General features: G+C 40.3%; 1 protein-coding gene across 4 annotated transcripts in view; it reads right to left on the bottom strand.

Moving 5' to 3' along the window:
* TTLL5 (tubulin tyrosine ligase like 5) overlaps window positions 1–20,514 on the bottom strand; it is a 137,175-nt gene that overhangs the window by 71,961 nt on the left and 44,700 nt on the right. For all 4 annotated transcript variants that reach the window (XM_075712639.1, XM_075712640.1, XM_075712641.1 and 1 more), the window contains 11 exons: window positions 20,083–20,145; window positions 19,111–19,149; window positions 18,016–18,161; window positions 16,673–16,964; window positions 12,874–12,994; window positions 11,037–11,183; window positions 8,645–8,745; window positions 5,554–5,687; window positions 5,108–5,221; window positions 4,294–4,704; window positions 2,617–2,804 (listed from right to left, as the gene is read on the bottom strand). In XM_075712639.1, the coding sequence (XP_075568754.1) occupies window positions 2,617–2,804; window positions 4,294–4,704; window positions 5,108–5,221; window positions 5,554–5,687; window positions 8,645–8,745; window positions 11,037–11,183; window positions 12,874–12,994; window positions 16,673–16,964; window positions 18,016–18,161; window positions 19,111–19,149; window positions 20,083–20,145 (1,756 nt within the window). The remainder of the gene's footprint in view (window positions 1–2,616; window positions 2,805–4,293; window positions 4,705–5,107; window positions 5,222–5,553; window positions 5,688–8,644; window positions 8,746–11,036; window positions 11,184–12,873; window positions 12,995–16,672; window positions 16,965–18,015; window positions 18,162–19,110; window positions 19,150–20,082; window positions 20,146–20,514) is intronic.

The raw sequence follows: 20,514 nt of genomic DNA, 5'->3' as shown, positions 1-20,514 counted from the left end.
GAAAGGGAAAAGAAAGGGAAAAGAAAAAAAAAAAAGCACAAGCAGTAGCCATATGCTTTAGCCATGTTCCTTCGGGCCTTGCAGTTACATCTGAACCTTCCAAAACATCACTGTTTCAGGTATGATTAAAATAATAGTCTCAGCTTAGAAATTACTGTATGCCATAAATTCAGTACTGAAGAATCTGATTGCCTTAACAACAACAACAAAACAACCAAACAAAAACACCCCAAAAAACACCTGTCCTCAACTAAACCATGCAAATTTTCATACTAAGCAAGCTTCAGATTTTATCTCTCCAAAGAGATTATTGCAGAATATGGCCTGGAGAATCACAGTAGAGAGCAGATGTCTAGAACTGAATAGACGCAAGCTCAGGAAGGAAATTCATTGTCAGACAGAGCTCCAGCTCTAAACTTTTAATTGACTTGTGAATCCCTTTCTACATGGATCTTTTTCATGATGACAGCTGACCGCTAAGACACAACCCAACCCATGTTTCTATATTTCACTACAGAAACAAAGCCTGTACAAACACTGTGTAGCCGAATACAAAATATATCAAGGTCACTCAGAAAGTCTACATTGTCTGCTAGGAGCTGAGGTTTTATTGTTTGATTGTCACAAAGAAGGGAATTAGCACCTTCATCCTCCTATACATTTCCCACCTCTTCTGTGGGAAAGTATCTTGGAAGAACCCAGAAGCAAAAAGCAATGCAGGCACATTTACCATGACCAACACATCTCCAGAGCTACCACTGCACTTCATAGCCACTTTCAGACTTGAGTATACCTACACTGATTGACTGACTGGTGGCTAAACACTTTTCAGCCTCCACCATCTACAGTCACCACACAGAGTATGGTCCTTTGTCACCCAACACAGCTGTGCTCAGGAAGCTACCCAGCCCTTCCCATACAGATCTTTGCGAATTCCTCTCTGGATTCCCCCTTCTATACTTCCTAATTTAACTAGCAGTAACTAGCTATGGTAGGAACACAGAAGTTGAAAAATCATCTAATAGCTATATAAATGGCAGCAAGAGGACAACTTGGGTTATCTAGACAGACCTAAGAAACCACAGCAGTTGGAGCCCAGTGGGAAATTAGTGATTTTAGGGAGAAAGTCTAGGAATTTATTTTTAAAAGTTCTTTTCTGAAAAGACTGAAACGAAACATTTATTTCAATTTTTTCCTAAATATTTGTTTAGATACTAGTTTTTATCCAAGGAGGCAATTTCCATCATATATTTAGCTTTCAACAAATCAGCATTTCCTGAATGAAAATGTTTCACTAACAAATTTTCTGAACAGTTCTACTGATGAAGTTTAGCTTAAAAAAAAGCTGAATTCTGTTACAAGAACCAGACTAACAGCTCTGAATATTACTGAACAAGCAAACAAACTTCTCCTGATGTTCCCCATACCACTGCAGGCTTTGAAAGATCAAATTCTCTAAGGAGGGTCTGGCCTGACACAAGATCAGGCCTCAGCACCACTGGTATATTCAGTGCTCACATTCTCTGATGAATCCATCAACAAAAAGGTGCTTTGTTTTTGTGATTTACCCTTTAAAGTTCAAGGCCTATCTGCAAAGACTAGAGTGCCTGTGTTAGTTTTGGAACTGCCCAGACTGAATCAAAACCTTGAACTAGATGTAGAGAGGGTCCAAAAACCTATTCAGCTTCCTAGAGTTATCAATGCACCCCTCCTTTTGAAAAAGATATATTGCCAATCATCTAACCAGATATTCAAAATCCAAACATATAACAATAAAAATGAAAGCAGCAAAAGGAAGCAAATGGCAGCAGCTATTGCAACTATTAAACGTGCCTCAGAAAACTTAGCAAAACATCACTGCTAAAACAATACTTCCAAAAATGAAAATATCAGAGCAAAGATATTTAAACTGTTTGTCCCTAGCAAGTAAAGAGGGAAAAAATTAATTTCCAAGGCAAAGTGGCTATCCTGGAGAACCTCCAGCTGGCAGCTTAATTAACTGGGAAGTGTCCAACTTGAACACCTTTGATGAACACAACTACAGCATATTATGAAGAAAAAAAGCCAACTATGTGTGTAGCCATTTAGGACATAACTTAAAAATAAATATGGAACTAAGTGGAATTCTACCAGAAGCCAATGTAAATTTCATCTATACCACCATGTTTAACAAAAGGATTATCATATCCCATGCTACTAAGTACTTCATTATGTCTTTACAATTTACATCAGAATCCATTCTGCAAACTTCCATTCCCAGCACTGTGACAAAACACTGGAGGAATAAGGAAGCAAATCGCACGGAAGCACAAATTTGAGAAGACTTGGTTTTATTGTTTAATAAACGAAGCATGGATTTGGGTTTTTATAACATATTTTCTAACCTTCTGCCCAGTGTCATCTTCTTCTGTAAAAGGACATTAGCAACATTCTTGTCATCTCACAGAATATCAAAATTCTGGTTGCTGTAAACACTTCAAAACAACAATATGACAGAAATCTATTTTCATGACATTTACTCCTTCCAGCATGTCTCAGCCCAGCCCAGGGCTGACACAGAAGCCTGTGACAGACCTTTCTGCTGTCACAGGGACTCTAGCTTTACTGCTCACATACCTGCTGTGTAAGGATACTCATGTGGCTTGGTGGGGAATACTGACATGCTGCTTGCTTTTCTGCCAGCTGCTGCAGTTCTGCTGCTACCATACTGGGGCTATAACGTTTGCCCAGGGAAGTATCTTCTGCATCTTTGTGCATCCTGGCTGAGCCCACACACTGCCCACTTGGACTGCGATGGCACAAACCTACCAAACAAACATTTGGATATGCTTAGTGAGCGGTATGTCAGACTCTCTCAGCCTGCTGATCACACAGATACAAAAGCAGGTATGATACTTTCTGCAGACTGTAGGGAGAATACAGCCTTCTGTTCTGCATGGGTATTGCCTATATGGCCTTTTGTCAATTCCAAACCCATATGCTCTTTATCATAATGTATCTAATGGCAGCCAGTATTCTCTGGAATTGGGTGCTGTTACCCAAGTTAAATCTATGATGATTTTCCTTAAAAACAAATGGATCCCTTTAAATAAGCTACTCAGTTGGGAAGTCAGTTTTATTTTAATGCTAGAAAGGTTGTCAATATATATACAGCAACCCTAGTGAACATGTGCTGACCCTGACGTACAACTTAAAGCAAATGTATACCATCATTAAAAAAAAAAATATATATATATTATCAGGACCACAGCTGTTAGCCTGTGTGTGGTTCCCAAAACTTTCCTAATAGATTACAGTCTGCATCCATAAATCCCTCCATTTCTGCTAGATTCCTTACATTCTAAAGTTGCATTGCTCAACTGTGTTCTACCCCAGAATGGTAGATAAGAGGTCTCTAGAGCTTGTTTTTAAGATACTCTTGCTTGGATATGCCAGTGCTGAAAGGTCCTAGAGAATGAGAAACAGTGATGATTCATTCAGATCTTTCTTTTTTGGAGGTCTTGACACACCTTTAAGTATTCAACAATTATGAGGTTTCATTAAAGGATTTCTCTGCATGATAGAGAAACACAGAACTAAGAACAGCACGTACACTGAGACAGGACTTCTGCTAACCAAAACTACACTAAAATCACTAAAGATAAAAAAGAGATCAGTAATACAATCAAGCAAAAATATACAACACTTCATTTCCCAGCTCTTTTTGAACAAGTTCAAAGGCTGAGTTCAAAGTTTGAGGCTGAGGGGAGACCTTATTGCCCTCTACAACTACCCAAAAGGAGGCTGTAGTGAGGTGGGTGTCAGTCTCTTTTCCCAAGTAACCAGCAATAGGACAAGAGGAAATGGCCTCAAGTTGTGCCTGGGGAGGTTTACATTGGGTATTAGGAAAAAAATTTCTTCACCAAAAGGGTTGTCAAGCATTGGAATGGGCTGCCCAGGGAAATGGTTGAGTCACCACCACTGGAGATTTTTAAAAGATGTGTAGACGTGGGGCTTAGGGACATGGTTTAGTAGTGGACTTGGCAGTGCCAGGTTAATGGTTGGACTCGATGATCTTAAAGAGTCTTTTCCAGCCTAAATGATTCTATGATTCCCTGTTCATCTGCTCAGTAAAAGGGCATCTTTGACAAACAAGGGCTGCTGCTTCCTGCACTCCTCCTTTCCATGAGAAATTCAGCACCATTCAACAAAACTCACAATTCTGGAAATGTCAAATTTCTACCTACTCCAGAACACAGATTACACAGTTTCTATACTGAACTAGCAGGTTATTACGCATCCCAGAACACTCACCTACTTTTGCAGAGGATGGTCGAGACAATCTTTGGCTGTAGATCTGAGCAGCTCTCTGAAAAGATGAGAATGGGCCAATGGTGTAGCTACCAGAATGACAACGATGTAACCCTGCAAGGCTAGAAGCCTCACTGGACACTTGGTTTGCGAAGACAGAAGAGCTGTCAGGAGCTGTGCTCTGCGAGGAAGGTAGTGAGGATGGGGACTGAATCAGCCTGGGACCAACTGGAGGAGCTGGCAATGAATGGTGACAAGGCCCCTGTGGATTTTCAGAGGCTGCAGGCTGAGATGGTATCCAGGAACTGGTATTTCTCTGGAACATGGCACCACAAACAGATGAAGAAGCACTAGGAGGGCCACACCGAGGTAATTTCACTTCAGCATTTAAGGAGAAGGTGGGTTCTTCTGGAACTACACAAAGATAATGAGCACACTACATGAGAAAAAGCTGCTTTTCAGGTCCTTCGGATAATATCAACACACCAAAGATGTCTCTACTCAGACACACTGAAGCCAAAATGACCTCATCTACCAGCAAAGACAAGAAGAGGCTCTACATGATGAATATACTCTTTAAAAGCTTGCCATATCTACATCTTCCCCCATAGAAGAGCAGCTAACTTTTTCATACGACTCACTCTACAGTATCTTTTCTTGGGTTTAAAAGAAAAACCTGCAGGATCTTCCCCAAAATTGGGCATTTGAATCTCTCAGTTTGAACCCAAAGGTTCCAACCTTTGTTTAAAACAATACTAAAACCAGTATATGCATTCATTATTTTTTTCTTGATGATGATTTAAGCCAGTTCACTTACAGGTTGATTTAACTTCTTTGGGTTTATAGCCTTTTAATGCTCCTTCTGCAGGCAGATCCGCAACTGAACTTTTGGGCTGATCAGCTTTTATTTTTTTCACCACCTCAGGATGCTCTATAACAAAATCAAGGAGTTAGGAAGCAGAATTCATTTCAAATCTCAGTGCCTTCAGTCTGCACATTCTCACTTCAGTCATGAGCCACCATGTCTAGTTCCTTATACTTATGCTAGTCCAGATTCATCCCATTTCACTTCAGGCAAAGAATGCAGGAGTACAGTTCCTCTAGTCTTCACACAGAGTCAGTTTAAAAAAAAAAAAAAAAAAAAGATATGCAACCTCAAGAAACCTGAATAACCTTCGGGAAGGGGTTGTCCTCTTTCCACAGACTGAAGTCAAACTGGATTTGTCTGGGCAACATCATCTTAGAACTGCCTGCAACACTTACCCCCTTGAAGCTGTTTCTCTGACTGGTTACTGGTGTTGCTGGGTTTTGTGCGTGTGGAGTTTGTTCCTAGGAAGACACTTGCTGACTTGTTTTTGTGTGTGTAAAATGTCAGCACTTCCTCCAGGTCACTTTCACTACAATAAGGAGAGAAGAATGGATATAAGTGAGGATTCTAAGTTTTTCTGCCTTCATGTAACAATCAAAGACAAGAAATGATAAGGACACTGAAGAGGGGAGTGGGAAAAAAAGTGAGACTAGACAAGCTAATGATTTGCTCAGTTCTGCAGGGTAAGAGCAGAAGGAAAGGAACATGCCTTGGTTAAACCTGAGATTCCCAATGAAATGCCATTTTCTTATGCAGTAGAAAATTCAAGGCATTAAGGGGCCTTCCCAGGATAAATAAAGAGCAAGTAAAAACTCCAAACACATTTTGGGGAAGATCAGCTCAACAGGAGAGATTCAGTTCACAGCTAAATTTGTGAATCTTCCCCAGGTGCTCTTTAGAATAAGCAGCTATCATGTTCATGAGAGAACTCAGCTCAGCCTCTGGTTTAGTCATCATCAGCAGTCTCAATTCAACAGTGTGCAGAGAAGAGGAAAGAGGAGGGAGAAGCTTGTTAATTAGCCAAAACTGCAGGACAAACAAACAGAACAGTCAATATTTTTGTGAATCTCACAAAACTTGCATACGTTTCTCATTTTCTTTACAAGAAGAGAGTTTAACTGCCCCAATGTCCTAAGCGTCTATTGGTCCCGAACCAGCATCAATTACTTGGCCATTCATATTAGAGCTTGTGCAAGCTGTAATTCTAATTGTTTTGATATCTAACTTGTTTTCCTTTTGCTTTACAGTGTTGCCTCAGCGTTAGTGATTGGGTATATGGCAGAGCAAACACCAAAAGCAAGAAGTATAGTGCCAGCAACACTATAAGAAAACATCACACAGGAATATAAATTTGCATAGCATCAGTTATAATCCTTCAAAATGTCCTCTGCATATCGTACTTGTACTGGACTTAGCTAGCCTGAGTTTTGGTAAAAGAAATGTCTAAAGCTGATCCCACTGGAGTTTGGATCTTCAGGGCATGCTACAAAGTTCACCTTCCCTCCCAAACCAATGAGAACAGAGGTGAAGAGGAAGCGTAAGAATGAAAAGTTGGTGGAAAGGTGCTTTAAGCTTTTAAGTGAATTTACCAGCATAAATATATACTTTTACATTGCACTGAGGATGTTTAGAAGCAATGGTTGCAGCATGCGTATAACTAAACACCATGCCATCCATGTGATATAAAAGTTAGAGTCAATGAGACAATACCAATTACTAAGTGGCAAAATTTATTACCCATTTTCTTCACTGTTGTATTCACTATACTACAGAACAAACACTCGAAGTGGAAATCTATGCCCTTTGTTTGGCTCCAAATGACTAGCTCACTGATTTAAGCTTCAAGTACAGTGCAAAGTAGTGTCAGATATCAGAGCTCTCAAACATACCTGATACTTCCTAATAAGCAGAAAGATCATCACTAGAAATTGTCTGATCATTGGCAAACTGGCTTTTGCTGTTCTTTACCACTAAGGCAGATGATCCAGCAAAAATCTCCAGCCCCAGCCTAGACTGTGCATCAGACCATGATGGCATGGTAGCCAATAACGTGGAAACAGAAGAGTATGCAGTTCTGCCCCAAACAGCCATCTCTTAGCGTTTCTGGCAAAAACCAAAACGACCTTCCCTAGGAGGTAACAGGCATTTCAGTGGCCAGAGATGTCAGAGAACCAAAAGCATGCCATGGGCCCACATAATCTGCATTTCTAGTGATAGGAATAGATGCTATGCTATATGGTAGTCAGATGTCTTGAGTATAATATAGATCTCCATCTGAAAAGCAGCGAGATTTTTCTTGGAGCCTGTAAATCTGTTGTGGTAATGACTCTGAATTATATTAGCAAAATGTAAAATTCATTGATGCTACATTCTCATGAAAACAAAAGAGACTGTGAAGCCTCCCAAACTTAGTTAAGAAGCCTCAGCTATCACACACTTCTAATCAGTCACTAAGAGTGCTATCCAAATGAAAGAAAAAGAACGAACAGTTTTGTAACTGATCATGAAAAAGAAGCAGTGATTGTCAACCTTTCCAGAGAAGACAAAAGGGCATCAAAAAGGCAGGTGAACTCTACCTGTCTGGATACTGACAGGGGTCCTTGCCCATATAGGCATGTCATATGTGGGTCAAATAAAGAAGTCAAAAGGAATCAGGTTTTGTGCTCAAGAATCAGAGACTTTGAGGACATAATTCCAGTTCACTGAATAATTTCAGACCTCTCCATACTCAGATAGCTATAATATCATTGTTTTTTCATACAATGCTACAGGCCATAAAGAGTATTTACCTATTTTCAAAACACGTTTCCTACCAGACTCTTGTAAGTTTACGGCAGATAAAGTTCAGAGGATGCACAGTTAGAAAATGCTGCCTTTTCATCGTGAAAGTAACTGCTTGCACTGACCTGCCTTAGCAAGCCAAATAAGAGGCTAGGATGAAGACAGGGAGCCTAACACCCTTCCCTCCTCATCTCAGAAAGTCCAGACCTGGAGAGCTCCTGAAGAGAGGCAGCAAGCATGAGATTTGTTTCCGAGAGCAGAAACTTGAGAGCCAAGCCACAACAACTGTTCAACCACAGCAGCTCAAGGCCATCTGAGCAGCAGCTCTAGTTTCATTCTCTTTCCGAAGTACTGCCACATTTGCTCCAGCATCACAGGGAAGTAGACCATTAGCTCACCAGCATCAGCTTGAAATTTACACAGACTAGGGCAACCACTGCTGTCCTTTGGGAATCTACTTAATGGTCAAAACATCTATTGTATGTCCTTCTCTATGCACCAGATGCTGATGCTACAAGAGTTGGGTTGCTGGAAGGGAGAAGAGAGAAAAGGAAAGTTCTCTGTCCCTCAGCAAGAGCAGAAGCAGGTGCTACAGTCGATAAAGGTATCTAGAGACCTTTAGATCATTCAGATCATCTTTAGAACAATCCCATCAACTTCAGGGCTCGGAGATCCTTTATGAAAGGGAATAAAATCCATTCCTACCTTGCTCTGGTAATAAAGTTCTGAAAACCTTCAGGATTCACTCCCTCCTCCTCCTCTTCCTGTTTCTTTTTTGATCGCTTCTGAACCATCTGCTCTGTTTCCTGTTAATAAGCAGCATCAGTAAGTGTCTCCAAGTAGTTACTTTATGTTCCATGGCATAGCTACAGCTCAGAGAAGATAAAAAACAATTCCATGGGATCTAAGAAAAAAAGAATGTCAACTCCAAAGAGCCAAATTATAAGTATTTCACTATGTGCAGTAGAATGGATAAATATAGCGAGCCCCAGAGACAGCATGCTAAGCATACACTAAACTCCTCATTCCTCCACCTGACATAACTTATTAGAACTGATTTGCTGAGAAAAGGTCAAGTCTCCACAAATACGTGCTGCTCCTTCAAATATACTCTTTGCTGGGACATAAGGAAGTATGGAGGGAAAAAAAATAAAATCATTCTTTACAGATACTAGGTCCCCTTTCCACTTCTGCTGTTTCTGTCACAAATACAGAGTTCCTCAAAATAGCTTTTATTTGAGCATCTGTCCCTAAAGGAGATATTCAGGAAGAAAGGAGGACAAAAATATAAAATTGTATTAAAGAAACTCAATCAAGGAGGTCTGCTGAGGGCATCCACATTTCCTGCTGTAAATTAGGAGTTCTCCTCTTGAGTTGATTTCTCTTGTCATGCAGCAAATTGCCAAGAGCTTATCTACACACCAAAAATATACTGCTTTAGCAAAAGCAAAGAAAGTAAAACAGTACAGCCTGTGGCAAATATGCATTTATACACTAAAAAATACTGGAATAAAAGATGGTAAGCCTTTATGTGTGAGACTGGGAACAAGCTCTCGGATATAAATGATCTGTCTATTTTACAAGTAGAACTTGTTGACACTAGAGGTTGTATTGATACAAACATTTTTGTTAATTAAAAAAAAACAACCCTACAGGCCTGTCTGAAATACCAATACCAGCATACAAGCTTTATCTGACCAGACTTGACCTCCACTTCACTGCTTCCTATTGATACTCTGAGCATTCCCATGATGAAAGGGTCAGATACATCTTTTGAAAAATAATTCAAGAGGGGGAAGAAAAAGCTACTCTGGGACACATCTCTACCCTTCACTACTTAAGTAAAAGTCTGGACAATATGTGATCTGCTTTACTTAGTTTGCTGGAGGTAGTATTTTTTCTTCTGTGTCATTACAGAAGATACATAATGGCTAGTAGGAGTCCCCTACTAAATCTGAAGTTACAAGTCAGTGAAAGAAGTCTATATGCTGGAATCAGACATCAAAAAACCTCATAGCCTAAGAGTCTCTCAATGGCTTAAACGTATGCATCCTAAAACCTCAAGTGATCTGTTCTTACTTGTTTTAACTGAGAAAATATGTTTATGCACTGATTTATTACCAGTTACAGAGCTTTATTTTGTGAATTTACTCAAGAGTTAGCAGAAAATCCTGATGTTTGAATACAATTTGAGTGGAAATTCTATCCAAAACAGCTGCGTTCTTCACTCACCACAGAGCCACCCGAGTGTTTTGTGGTTACTCCTAACACAGTAATTCAGCGAGCAATAGGCATACAAGGCACTCCCTGGAACAGATTTTGTTCAATACCAACCTTGCTTTGACAGATCAAGTTACCAGATGTCAGTTCTGACAAGGTAATGTAAGTGAACATCCTCTGCTAACGAGTAGGAGCTTGGAGGCCTGCGTGCACAGCAGCCTCTGAAAGCAAAATTTAAACTACCCTTGTTCTAACACTGAAGAAATGCTAGGGGGCAAAGGAAAGGGAAAGCTGTCTTGCAAAACAAGGATTAGCATGAAGTCAATATGCTAAGAACAGCATCTTCTACATCTAAAGAGGTGAAAATTATTTAAATTAGGTCTTACTTCTCCTTATCACTGAGCATGCAGAGTCCCATACTACAGATAGGTACCAGTCCCTCAGTATACCAAACAAATGGTAAAATACATATTTCATACTGTTCTGTATAAAAAAATAATCTCTAAAGAAGCATCATAAAAATAGGGAGAAATAGGAAGAGGCATTACAAAGCATTAGAATCAAAGACAAGCCAAATTAAAAGCAAACTGCCAGTTAAATTCCACTGCATTTCAACACTTCTTTTTACTTCTATGCACGTAATTACTGGACTGCATATATAATGTAGTAATACTGTTGTCTATCTGACAATTTGAACAGACAAATTACCATTACTGGATGTGCAACTGCAAACAGACCATGTAAATTAGAGAACAGAGCCTTTAAAACAGCCTGCTGTCTTGATTATGACAGCAGCCAGCACGAGATACTTCAGAAGAAGAGAACAGAAGCAAGCCAAAAGAGCTACCAAAAGAATAATCAAGAAAGAGTTAGTCACCTTGTTATAACAGATTATGAACTCGCCCAGCTGGTGAGCCAGGATACGACGACGATCATTTAGTCCTAAACGACGGCTGGGAAGCAGCATCCTCAAGGACTGCTGAAGATTGCTGGCAGCTCGCTTCAGAAAGCGTACCACAAGCTCCTGCAAGCAAGAAAGATGGAGTTAACAATGGACCAGCTGCAAGATGTGGGGAGATGAGAACAGAGGTACTACAGCAGCTAATGACTGGCAAGAACTAAACACACTGTCCTGAAAAAATGAGCTGACAACCGGCAGGCAAAAGCACTCTGCAATGTGCATTCTTAATACAGTCCTACAAAACCAAGCTGGGGGGAGAACAATGGTGTGCGTTGCCTAAGGTGAGTCAGAATTGGGAACACTTGAGGAGTGTTTATGCGAAAAGCATGGCAGATGAAGAAAACAAGCAGCAAAAAGCAGCAACAACACAGAACAACCTGTAAAGTGCAATACATTAGGAGAACATTTCCAAAAAACAACCTACAATGTGTTAAAGAAGGCCCATGATGAAGCGTACTGACATAAAACCATCTCAGCACTATCACAAGGAAGGCAATCTTGGTCAGATATCTCCACTACAGTGATGTAGCCCCATTTCATCACTTTTCATATATGTATACTACATATATTGCTACAGCCTCTCCACAGCAACAGATGACTACATCTACAGCCATGTAATTCCAATCCCCCACCACGTCTGTTTGACCTCTAGTGTGGGAAACATATGGCAAGGCACATCCTAAGGCGAGATGCATCCTGTGGGTGTTTTGAACCCTTTCTGTCTCCCCTCTGGATTTGCTTTTGGTTAGGAGCTCTGCTAATGCATAAATGAGCAGCCTCACAGCCAAACTATTGGATTTCACAGCTCGCCTCTCACTGCCATTACTCCAGGCTGGTTTGATCTGTTATTTTAAACATTATTTTTCACAGTACAGCAGACAAAGTGACTCTCAAAAAGCCAGTTTTAATTTCCACTTGGAAAGAGCAGGGGTAACATTTTCCACTGAGTTGACTGATTATTCTTGACACACAATTTTATCTCTGAACTGCACTGGCTGTTTCCCTGCAACATGCATTCAGCAAGAATACATTTGGATTTGAAGAAAGCTCATGAGCCTACTGTACAAAGCTCTTTCAGGAAGGTTTGTGAGGAGATCTGGGCTTGCTGCACTCTTTAAAAATGTATATACATCAAATATCGGGCCTTAAAATACTGCCTAGAAAAATTCATCACATGTTTTTAAAAAAACAAAATAAAACAAAAAGACACCAAAAAACCACACACACAAAAAAAACCCACATCACACCACCTATGCTAGAAAGTAACTTTCTCTCCTCAGTGGCTTTTACTATTTTTTTTTTCCTCTATCTATGATGCAAGGAAGATTCCTAAGCACAGATGCCTGTAAAGAGTAAAGCAGTACTGGGTACGTGTTCTATTTAAGTAGATGTATGCTTTGTTTAACGTAGCAGAAACCAGAAACTGCCATGTAATCTTAACGAATCTTAGAGAGAAGAATTCAAAAGCAGGTAAGCTCAGAGATCAGTGAAGGAGAACCGGTGAAAGATCTGAGCAGCTTGAATGTCAACCACACTCTACGCATTAAGAGCTGTCTACTCTATCACTGCTCAGATGTCAGTCAGCAGTCCTACCTTTTCTGTATATTAAAAATACAGCACTGGCAGCTGGACAGAGATAGACAACTATAATCTCAGTTGGACTTCAGTTCTTCCAAGGAAGGGAACTGACCTCAAAACTCTCAAGGCAGATTTCAGCTTGGCTTCTCAGTCTGGCCAACACAAAGCTTCTTACCATTTGCTCATCCTCTTTGGCAGCCCAGGCAGGATTCTGGATCTGGTCACCAGCCTCCCTCATCAGTCGCAACTGAACATGCTGTAGATAGGCTGAGAAAGCCCTGCGAGCTTGCACTTTGCTGTGAACCAAGAGAATCAGTCAGCTATCTTCAGAGTAGTAATGGGAACAGTTACAGCAGTCAGGCATAGCTTATGGACCAAAGTACGGTCAGCAAGGACCTCCTAGGTGCACAAATGTTGAAGCTCAAGGGAAGGAGGATCCCTTCACCCCACCAATATTTCAGTTCACCAAGATGGGGGAGGTACTGCAGGAGATAGAGAGCATCTGCTGTCTTTTGTAAGTTCTAAGATCATCTCTAAAAATGGAATGCTCTCCTTGCCTTTTCACAGCCTTAGCTACTCTCCTCCAAAAGCCAATAACATGAACATCAGCAAAACTGTATATTTTTAAACCAAATTCAAGGCTCTCTTGGGCCTCTGTCTTCACAAGCATTTTGAACACCAGACCATAAAATAAATAAAGGGCTTGGTACTGGTGCCAGAGTTATAACAAAGGCCCTGCAATTCCCATTGGAAATGAAAGAATTAAATCTGTGAAAGTGAGCTTTTCCCCTGCTGGCCCAAGGACACAAGCCAAATTTCATTGAGCAAGGCACCACTGAAGAATGAAATAACACCAGCAAAATCTGCTGTGCAGCTGGCTGAACATGTTGGGAAGCTGTGAGCATGAACTGAGGAGAGGACTGGGGTAGGACTGGGAGGGACACATCGCTTCTCATTCCCTCACAGTGGTAGTCACTTTAGCGTATGCATCTGTTGTGAGAGAAATTGCAGAAAGCTTTGCCTAATTCTATCCACTGTCATCTTGGCCTAAACCCTATTCTCTAATTCTGCTCTCCCAGTCTCCGCTCTTATTCATAGTTTTCCCCATAGTTGCTACAAGCTGTCCCTTGAATTGCCAAGCATGATTTCTCCTTTCCTTTTTATAAGGATGTATAAGCAGATGGGCTTTAGTGTCAGTGACAGATTCCCCTTCTATCACAGGCAATGTCCTAATCTTTTCTATAAAATTATCAAGTTTCATCTTAAAACAAACCAGAGTTTTCAACCCATTACTTTCCTGGAATACTATTTCAGAACTTACTGTTCTAAGTCTGTTTTAGTCTAGTCTACCCTTGAATGGTTTAGAGTAGACTTGGTAGTGTAGGTTAATGGTTGGACTGGATGATCTTAAAGGTCTTTTCCAACCTAAACGATTCTATGATTCTAAGAGTTAGGAACCTTCTTTTACTACCCAGTCTAGCTTCATTCATAAGCATTCCTCTACTTTTCTCTCACGGTAATAACTCCAAAATCTTTTCCACCAGCAAATTTCATTAGCACATTTCTACATTGTGTGTCATTCTTGAATTGATTATTAAAATCAGCCTCAGATTGCTTCCTGAGGAACCTCACCATTTTTTCTCTACTTGTTCTCTGCTTCTTAAGAATATTCTCAGATACTTATATGATCCTCATAATTCCATGTACCCTGAAATTTCGTTAAAAACTCAGTCCAGAAATTTAGTCTTCCTGTTTTATATGTCTGTAAATTTCATGAACATTTCATTAGTGTTACATAGAAATCATACAAATAGTAGCACTTATAGAGATCATTGCATCAATTTAGATAAGAATTGAAGTTAAAGTAAAATACAGTAAAAGTATCCATGCATCTGCTTAATCATTAGCTTTTGATGCTTCTGGAAGACCATGCCAGGCCCAAAGAGGGGCTAAGCAAATGATGAGTTCACAAGAGTCTCAAACTAACATCATCTGTGGATAGCTGTACCAGTACTGCAGTAACTAAAACATGATAAAAATACCTGGTTACAATTCCTGTCTTCCAGCGAACTCCAGAATGCACGGGCCATGTTAACACCTCCAAGATCTGTATGCTGCTACTCAGCACACCTACCTTCTCTTCCCACAGGTGTGGAACATCAGGAGAACACTATGAACTCTGACTAAGAACTAATACTCTATACATCAGGCCACCACATATCAGAAAAGACTCTCCCCTGAGGGCTTTCTAGGGCTGCCAAGTTTGGTTTAGGTCTAGCTCAAACATCTTGTGACCAGGAGTTCAAGATTTGTGCTGGTAGGAATTAAGGACCCCCCGTTATCAACATCGGCACAGCAATACAATTCTTTGCCTGCACCTGATCCTTCTGTGATTACAAAATAGGAAACTGAAGAAGGTCCTTGTATAACACAGCCTCTCCTCCAGTGTGTGGAATATTGAATCCCAAGGCCTTAAATGCAGGAACAAGTAACTCCCTTTTCTTTTCACTTCCCTGGGAATGGCACAGTTGGGGGAACATGTTTTATTCGACTGTCATCTCTTCACCAGTAACACCCAATGTGTGAAAGGCAGAGAAATTGCCTCATCAGGCTGACTAAAGGAGAGAGAGAAGTCCTACCACTTACAAAAACTGACTGGAACAAGCCTGGTTTCTTTTGGGTGAAAATTTCATTACTTCAGCTCCTCTGCCTGTTGACCCCACAAGCAAACCTTTCATCAGTAACAGATCAGATGGAGCCAAGCCCAACACAATCCTGGAATATGAGGTCACCACAAGCCTTACATGCTTCTGTGGGGAATCCCAACAGTATTGGGTGCTGAGCAAGATTCTGCCAGGAACACCAGACAGAGTTTACATTCTTGGCAGGAGTCGGTTCTATATATAGGTAGATGATAGCATTGCTATATTTGTCCTCAAAACAGGTTTCAGAATCTTCCTTGTCATGACAGCAAATGTCCTTGCCACAAGACGACATCAGAACAATCACCAAATCCATTTGATAATTCATAAAACCTCTCAGAAATTAAACTAAGAAAGCAACAACAAGCAACAATTATTTTCTCTACCTTTGGACATTTTTCCCAGAAAACATAATGCTGCTTCTTATCTAGAAGACGTAAAATCTTTCTACGCAGAAACATGTGATCACGCCTTCTTTTTGCCCTTCCCGTCCATCTACAAATAGGTAGTTTTGCTACCCACAGTTAAGGGGACGATCATGCTTCTAAACATCTAACACGACCCTGCTTGGTGTTATTATATACAAACTCCTCCAGCACCTCTCTTTTTCAAGCAACAAAGCCATGCATCAGAACATACTCTGCTCCACGCTATCATACTCAACAGTAGGCAATGAGATGTTTCAGTAACTTGTCACTCTCAAATGACCTCCTATCTTGCTCTCAGGGGGTGATGACCTTGAGCAGAGATTATTATTAGAGGTAAGAATTTTATAACAAAAAAAAAAAGCGCAAAAATAAGAAAACTAATTTTATGGAGAGGTGGCATTGAGGTATTCCTACCCAACCTTTCTTGGATACTTTAACATATGTTTACACCCACTTCTTGGAAATGCAAAAAATGAAAAGACAAATTTTAGAATTCAATAGCAGGCATGCTGCATTAAGACAGAGAGGCATTTTAGAAGCCTGAGTTGACCAAAGAACAGCTTAGATCACCAGATTAGAGAACAGCAATGGAAACTATGGCTTATGCTTTATACTGATCCAACAGGTCAGGCATTTAGGTAAACGATCAGTCTTTGCAACTATCTCCCTTCTGTGTCAACTAGTTAAGGCAGTCCACAGTTAGACAAAAATCCAGACCCCGTTCTCTAGGGTCCTCTTATCTCCTCACACTCATTCATAATGCGGCATTAAGTGTACATCCTCCATATTTTAACCAATATTAGCTGCTAGTCAAAACTCAAGGAAACATGCCGAAATCTCTCACCTCAGGTTTCCATGCTTTTGAAGAATCTGCAGCAAGTTAAACTGAGATTCTGAGTCTGGTTTTCGAAGAAACGGCTCTGTTCCATCTGCAGTTTTCTTGTCAAGTTTTTTTGGCAACCTCTCCTTACAAGGAGTTTTCACCAAGTCAGAGAGCTTTGGCTTGCTTTTCACCTGGGTGTCCAAAAGAGAGCCAACAGTTCTATCTAGCTCTTCAACTTCATCTGCATCCACCTCCTCTTCCTCCTCACCTTCTGTGTCTGACTTGAGGGACAGCTTTGTTGGTTCTGATGTCCCTGTAGTAGAGGAGAAATCACCCATGCTGGTTAAGAAAAAAAGAAGTGGGGAAGACTGTCCTGGTATTTATACCCTTTGAATTACTTCTAAAGTCTTTTCTGCTAGAAGGACAGAACACCACCATTTTAGAATAGCATCTTAAGTATCGCTGCCCTTTATTATTCTTACTTTCTGCTTGTGTGTCAAACAGTTGAGAAACCCATTTTCCCAGTATCAGAGAAGACAGAACAAGATTCTTGTCTTAATTTTACAAATGGGGGGTGGGGTGGGGGGTAGGGGTGGGGGGTGTCAAAGAAACAAAGACATTTTCCTATCTTTTATCTCAATTCTTACATATGTACTGACATACAAATACACTCATGCTTCATGTATATACTCATTTTTTTTTATCTTTGTGTGTCAGGAAAAAAAAAGCTACGAAATCTAAACTTACACATGTGCCAATAAAGATCACATACCTTAACATAGCACCAAAAATCATTTTACGACATACAATCTCTCCCATTGCAGTCAGTATCACATAGCCACTAGAAAGGAGTTTAGAAAATGGCTTCAGGAACAGCCACTTGTGAGGATCATTCACATCTGTATCCTTTTAAGTTTGTCCCACATCAGCTTGGATAAGAAGGATTTCTCTCTTTCCAACAGCTTAGAGTCACTGCTGTGTAGGAGAACCAGCCTGGAAGGTCCCAAGTTTTTATATTTCTCTGAAAAGCTGGAGGACTATAGAGGCACACATACTATTGAATTCTTGTACCCAAAATGCAACTGCAAGCTCATCTTCAGGAAAATACTGACTACCTTTAGTCATATACATGGAGATGTGGAATAGTGGGAATGGAATTCTAGGCAATAAGAAGGCAGGAAGCTCAGAAGATGAATGAACTAAAAACTATTAACACTTGAAAGGAAAACTATTAACTTCAACCTGGGAATAGCTTTAAGGACTACAAAGGCCTGAACAACCCCATTCACACACATTTCAAATGGAAAAGTCCTTGCTTGCTTGTTTTTGACTAGCTGCTCATCTAAGACTCTGTCCATGCATACCTGATGATCTTGTTCGTGCTGTTCTAGCCTTGCCATGACATTGCCGGCGCTTCCGTAACTCCAGCGAAACAAGCTTTCTCTCATAAAAGAGAGCATGAGAGTCTACAGCTTCCAGCCTCATATCCAGCCTTCCATTAAGACCTGCTCTGGAAGCATAATACAGAGATATCCTCAATCTCCCTTTATACTTCTCTCCCTGATGATACAAGAGATTTAGTAGATTAAATTTCTTCAAGAAACAGTTTTCCTGACACAGGGAAAAAATATTTATGATCAGTCTAATTTCGCTCTATTTAAAGACTGAAAATGTTTGAAGGAAGCCTTGCACATACTTTACAGACCATCTCTCAAAGCCTTAAAGCACACTAATCTAGTGTCATGCTTTCATGACTGAGCAGCATCTGTCCATCATGCAGCAGCTCAAGGCACAATGAATAGGGAAAACTGAATTGCAAGAGTACAAAATAATGGAGGGGAGTGGGAAGAGAGCACGTGGACCCGAGTATAGTCTTCTGATCCTTTTATGTAGACATCTTGTTCTTCCCTGTTTGGTCAGAGATAAGAATTTTAACATAATCCAAGTGAAAAATTACAACCTTTCTACAAGTTCTGCCTGAACCAAGGGAGAAGGAGCCCTGCCAGATTCCTTAAGGGAGACAAACATAACAACCTTCTGCCAGTGCACAAAGATCCAGCAAAGTGCTCTTTATGATAAAAGTGGGAACATCCACAGAAAATTCCTGTTGCTTCCTTTATCTTTTAGATCTAGCAAAGTGAGTATATGGGTATATGAAGTCCAAAACCCTCATGCATTACAGGATCTTTTGATAAAGCTCAGTGATTGGGCTTATGAATATGGCAGGACTGTAAAAGTGGGAAGCCTAAGAGGAGCCATTTTAAAATCCAATCCAACAAAACTTAAGTTCTCCACATGCTAGGATACTCTTTACTCACTGTATTTACTTTTCTAAAATTAGTTTGATGGACTTCAGATACAAAAGGTGTCAAGCCAGGACATGGAGGATGAAGCTGTGGAAATCTAAATTTAGAATAAATCCTACCAAGGACAAATTGTTTAATTAAGAAGCCATTTACCGGGATCTCCCAGTGATGAAGTCTCTTTTCATCTTGCCCCTACAAAGGGAAAAACAGCAAAAATTACCCTCCATTCTGGATCATCGACTTGATTAAAAAGCCTCTGAAGTCTTTCATATGTACAATGAAAAGGCCAAATTTACAGAATTCCTTATGAGTTCTATCTTAAAGGAGAAAACAGAGGCTCCAAAACAAGAACCCTGAGCAGCTGTTCTACAATTGATGCTTTCATCTGTCTGGCTTAGACTGGAGAAGGTGTCATTTGGAGCTACCCTCTAGACACATCCCTGGAAGTACACAGAAAAAAAAAATTGTACAGTGCTGATGCAGGAAGAGCTTCTGTAAATACCATCTCCTCAGTCAGCAACCTTACCCTTACTCTGTAGTTACTTTATTGTGGATCTCAAATTTGGGTAAGAAAAACCATTGAGAAGGAAGGCTGTTAAACATACAGTGCAAGATATTGCACACAACTCTCAACGGAAGTTCAGCTAGTGGCATGAACTGTCATTTCCACCCAAGCACAATCCAGAGAAAGAGGCATCAAATCATGCTTGCACAGGTCAAGAGATAGGGATACTAAGCCTCTGGAGTAAATTTCAGTGCTCACTTTACATGAGGACAAGCTCTAATGTGACTTTAAATTTGAAACAAAAGGTAAGCAAGGACCACCTGTAATCCCTTCATAGAGAAATCTAGGTGCTTGAAGGTTTTTCATGTCTATAGTAATCTTTTTACTCCAATAACTCCCATGCCTTCTGTGTATTGTCCTCTTTGCCATTGGATTCAGAAGCACAACACATAAAAGTGTGAGAAACCTCCACAGTCACTGGCACACTAGAGAGAGACGTGCAAGTATTACCACCCCTGTAAATCACAGACGGGTGTTTACAACATTGTATAAGTGAGGAATCAATCCTTTTCATGGTGTTTGTGCTCTTTGCCTCCCTCCCAAATAGAAAAGCTTTCTACCTGTCCTGAAACAGACGTGTAGCCAGCATGTAGTTCATTGATGTCTTGTGCTCTAAAAAGGATCTAGAAAAACAAAATACACAATGTATCAAGATAGAGCTGAACACAATGAAAGGCAGCATAATACAGAAATAAATGATCTATAAAAACCATCCCAGAAGTGACTGAGACAATATGCTGTACCATACAGAAAAGACAAAAGGAGGAGAGCTATCACTTCTCAGCTGAAGTTCCTGGCAAGACAAAGGACACAGAGAAACATTACAGACTGGAAGAAAAATTAGGAAAGTGTAATATAGTATCACTCACAGGATGAGTCCTATATTGTGTTTATGACCTAATGACAGAGTACACAGTATGTGCAGCTCGAGGATGTAAAAGCAGATAGCAGGAATGGATTATCTGAAGTGAAGACATTTTTATTCTGGCAGA

Source organism: Pelecanus crispus, chromosome 6 (assembly GCF_030463565.1).
Source record: "Pelecanus crispus isolate bPelCri1 chromosome 6, bPelCri1.pri, whole genome shotgun sequence".
NCBI lineage: Eukaryota > Metazoa > Chordata > Aves > Pelecaniformes > Pelecanidae > Pelecanus > Pelecanus crispus.
This window is presented reverse-complemented; position numbering and strand designations above follow the sequence as displayed.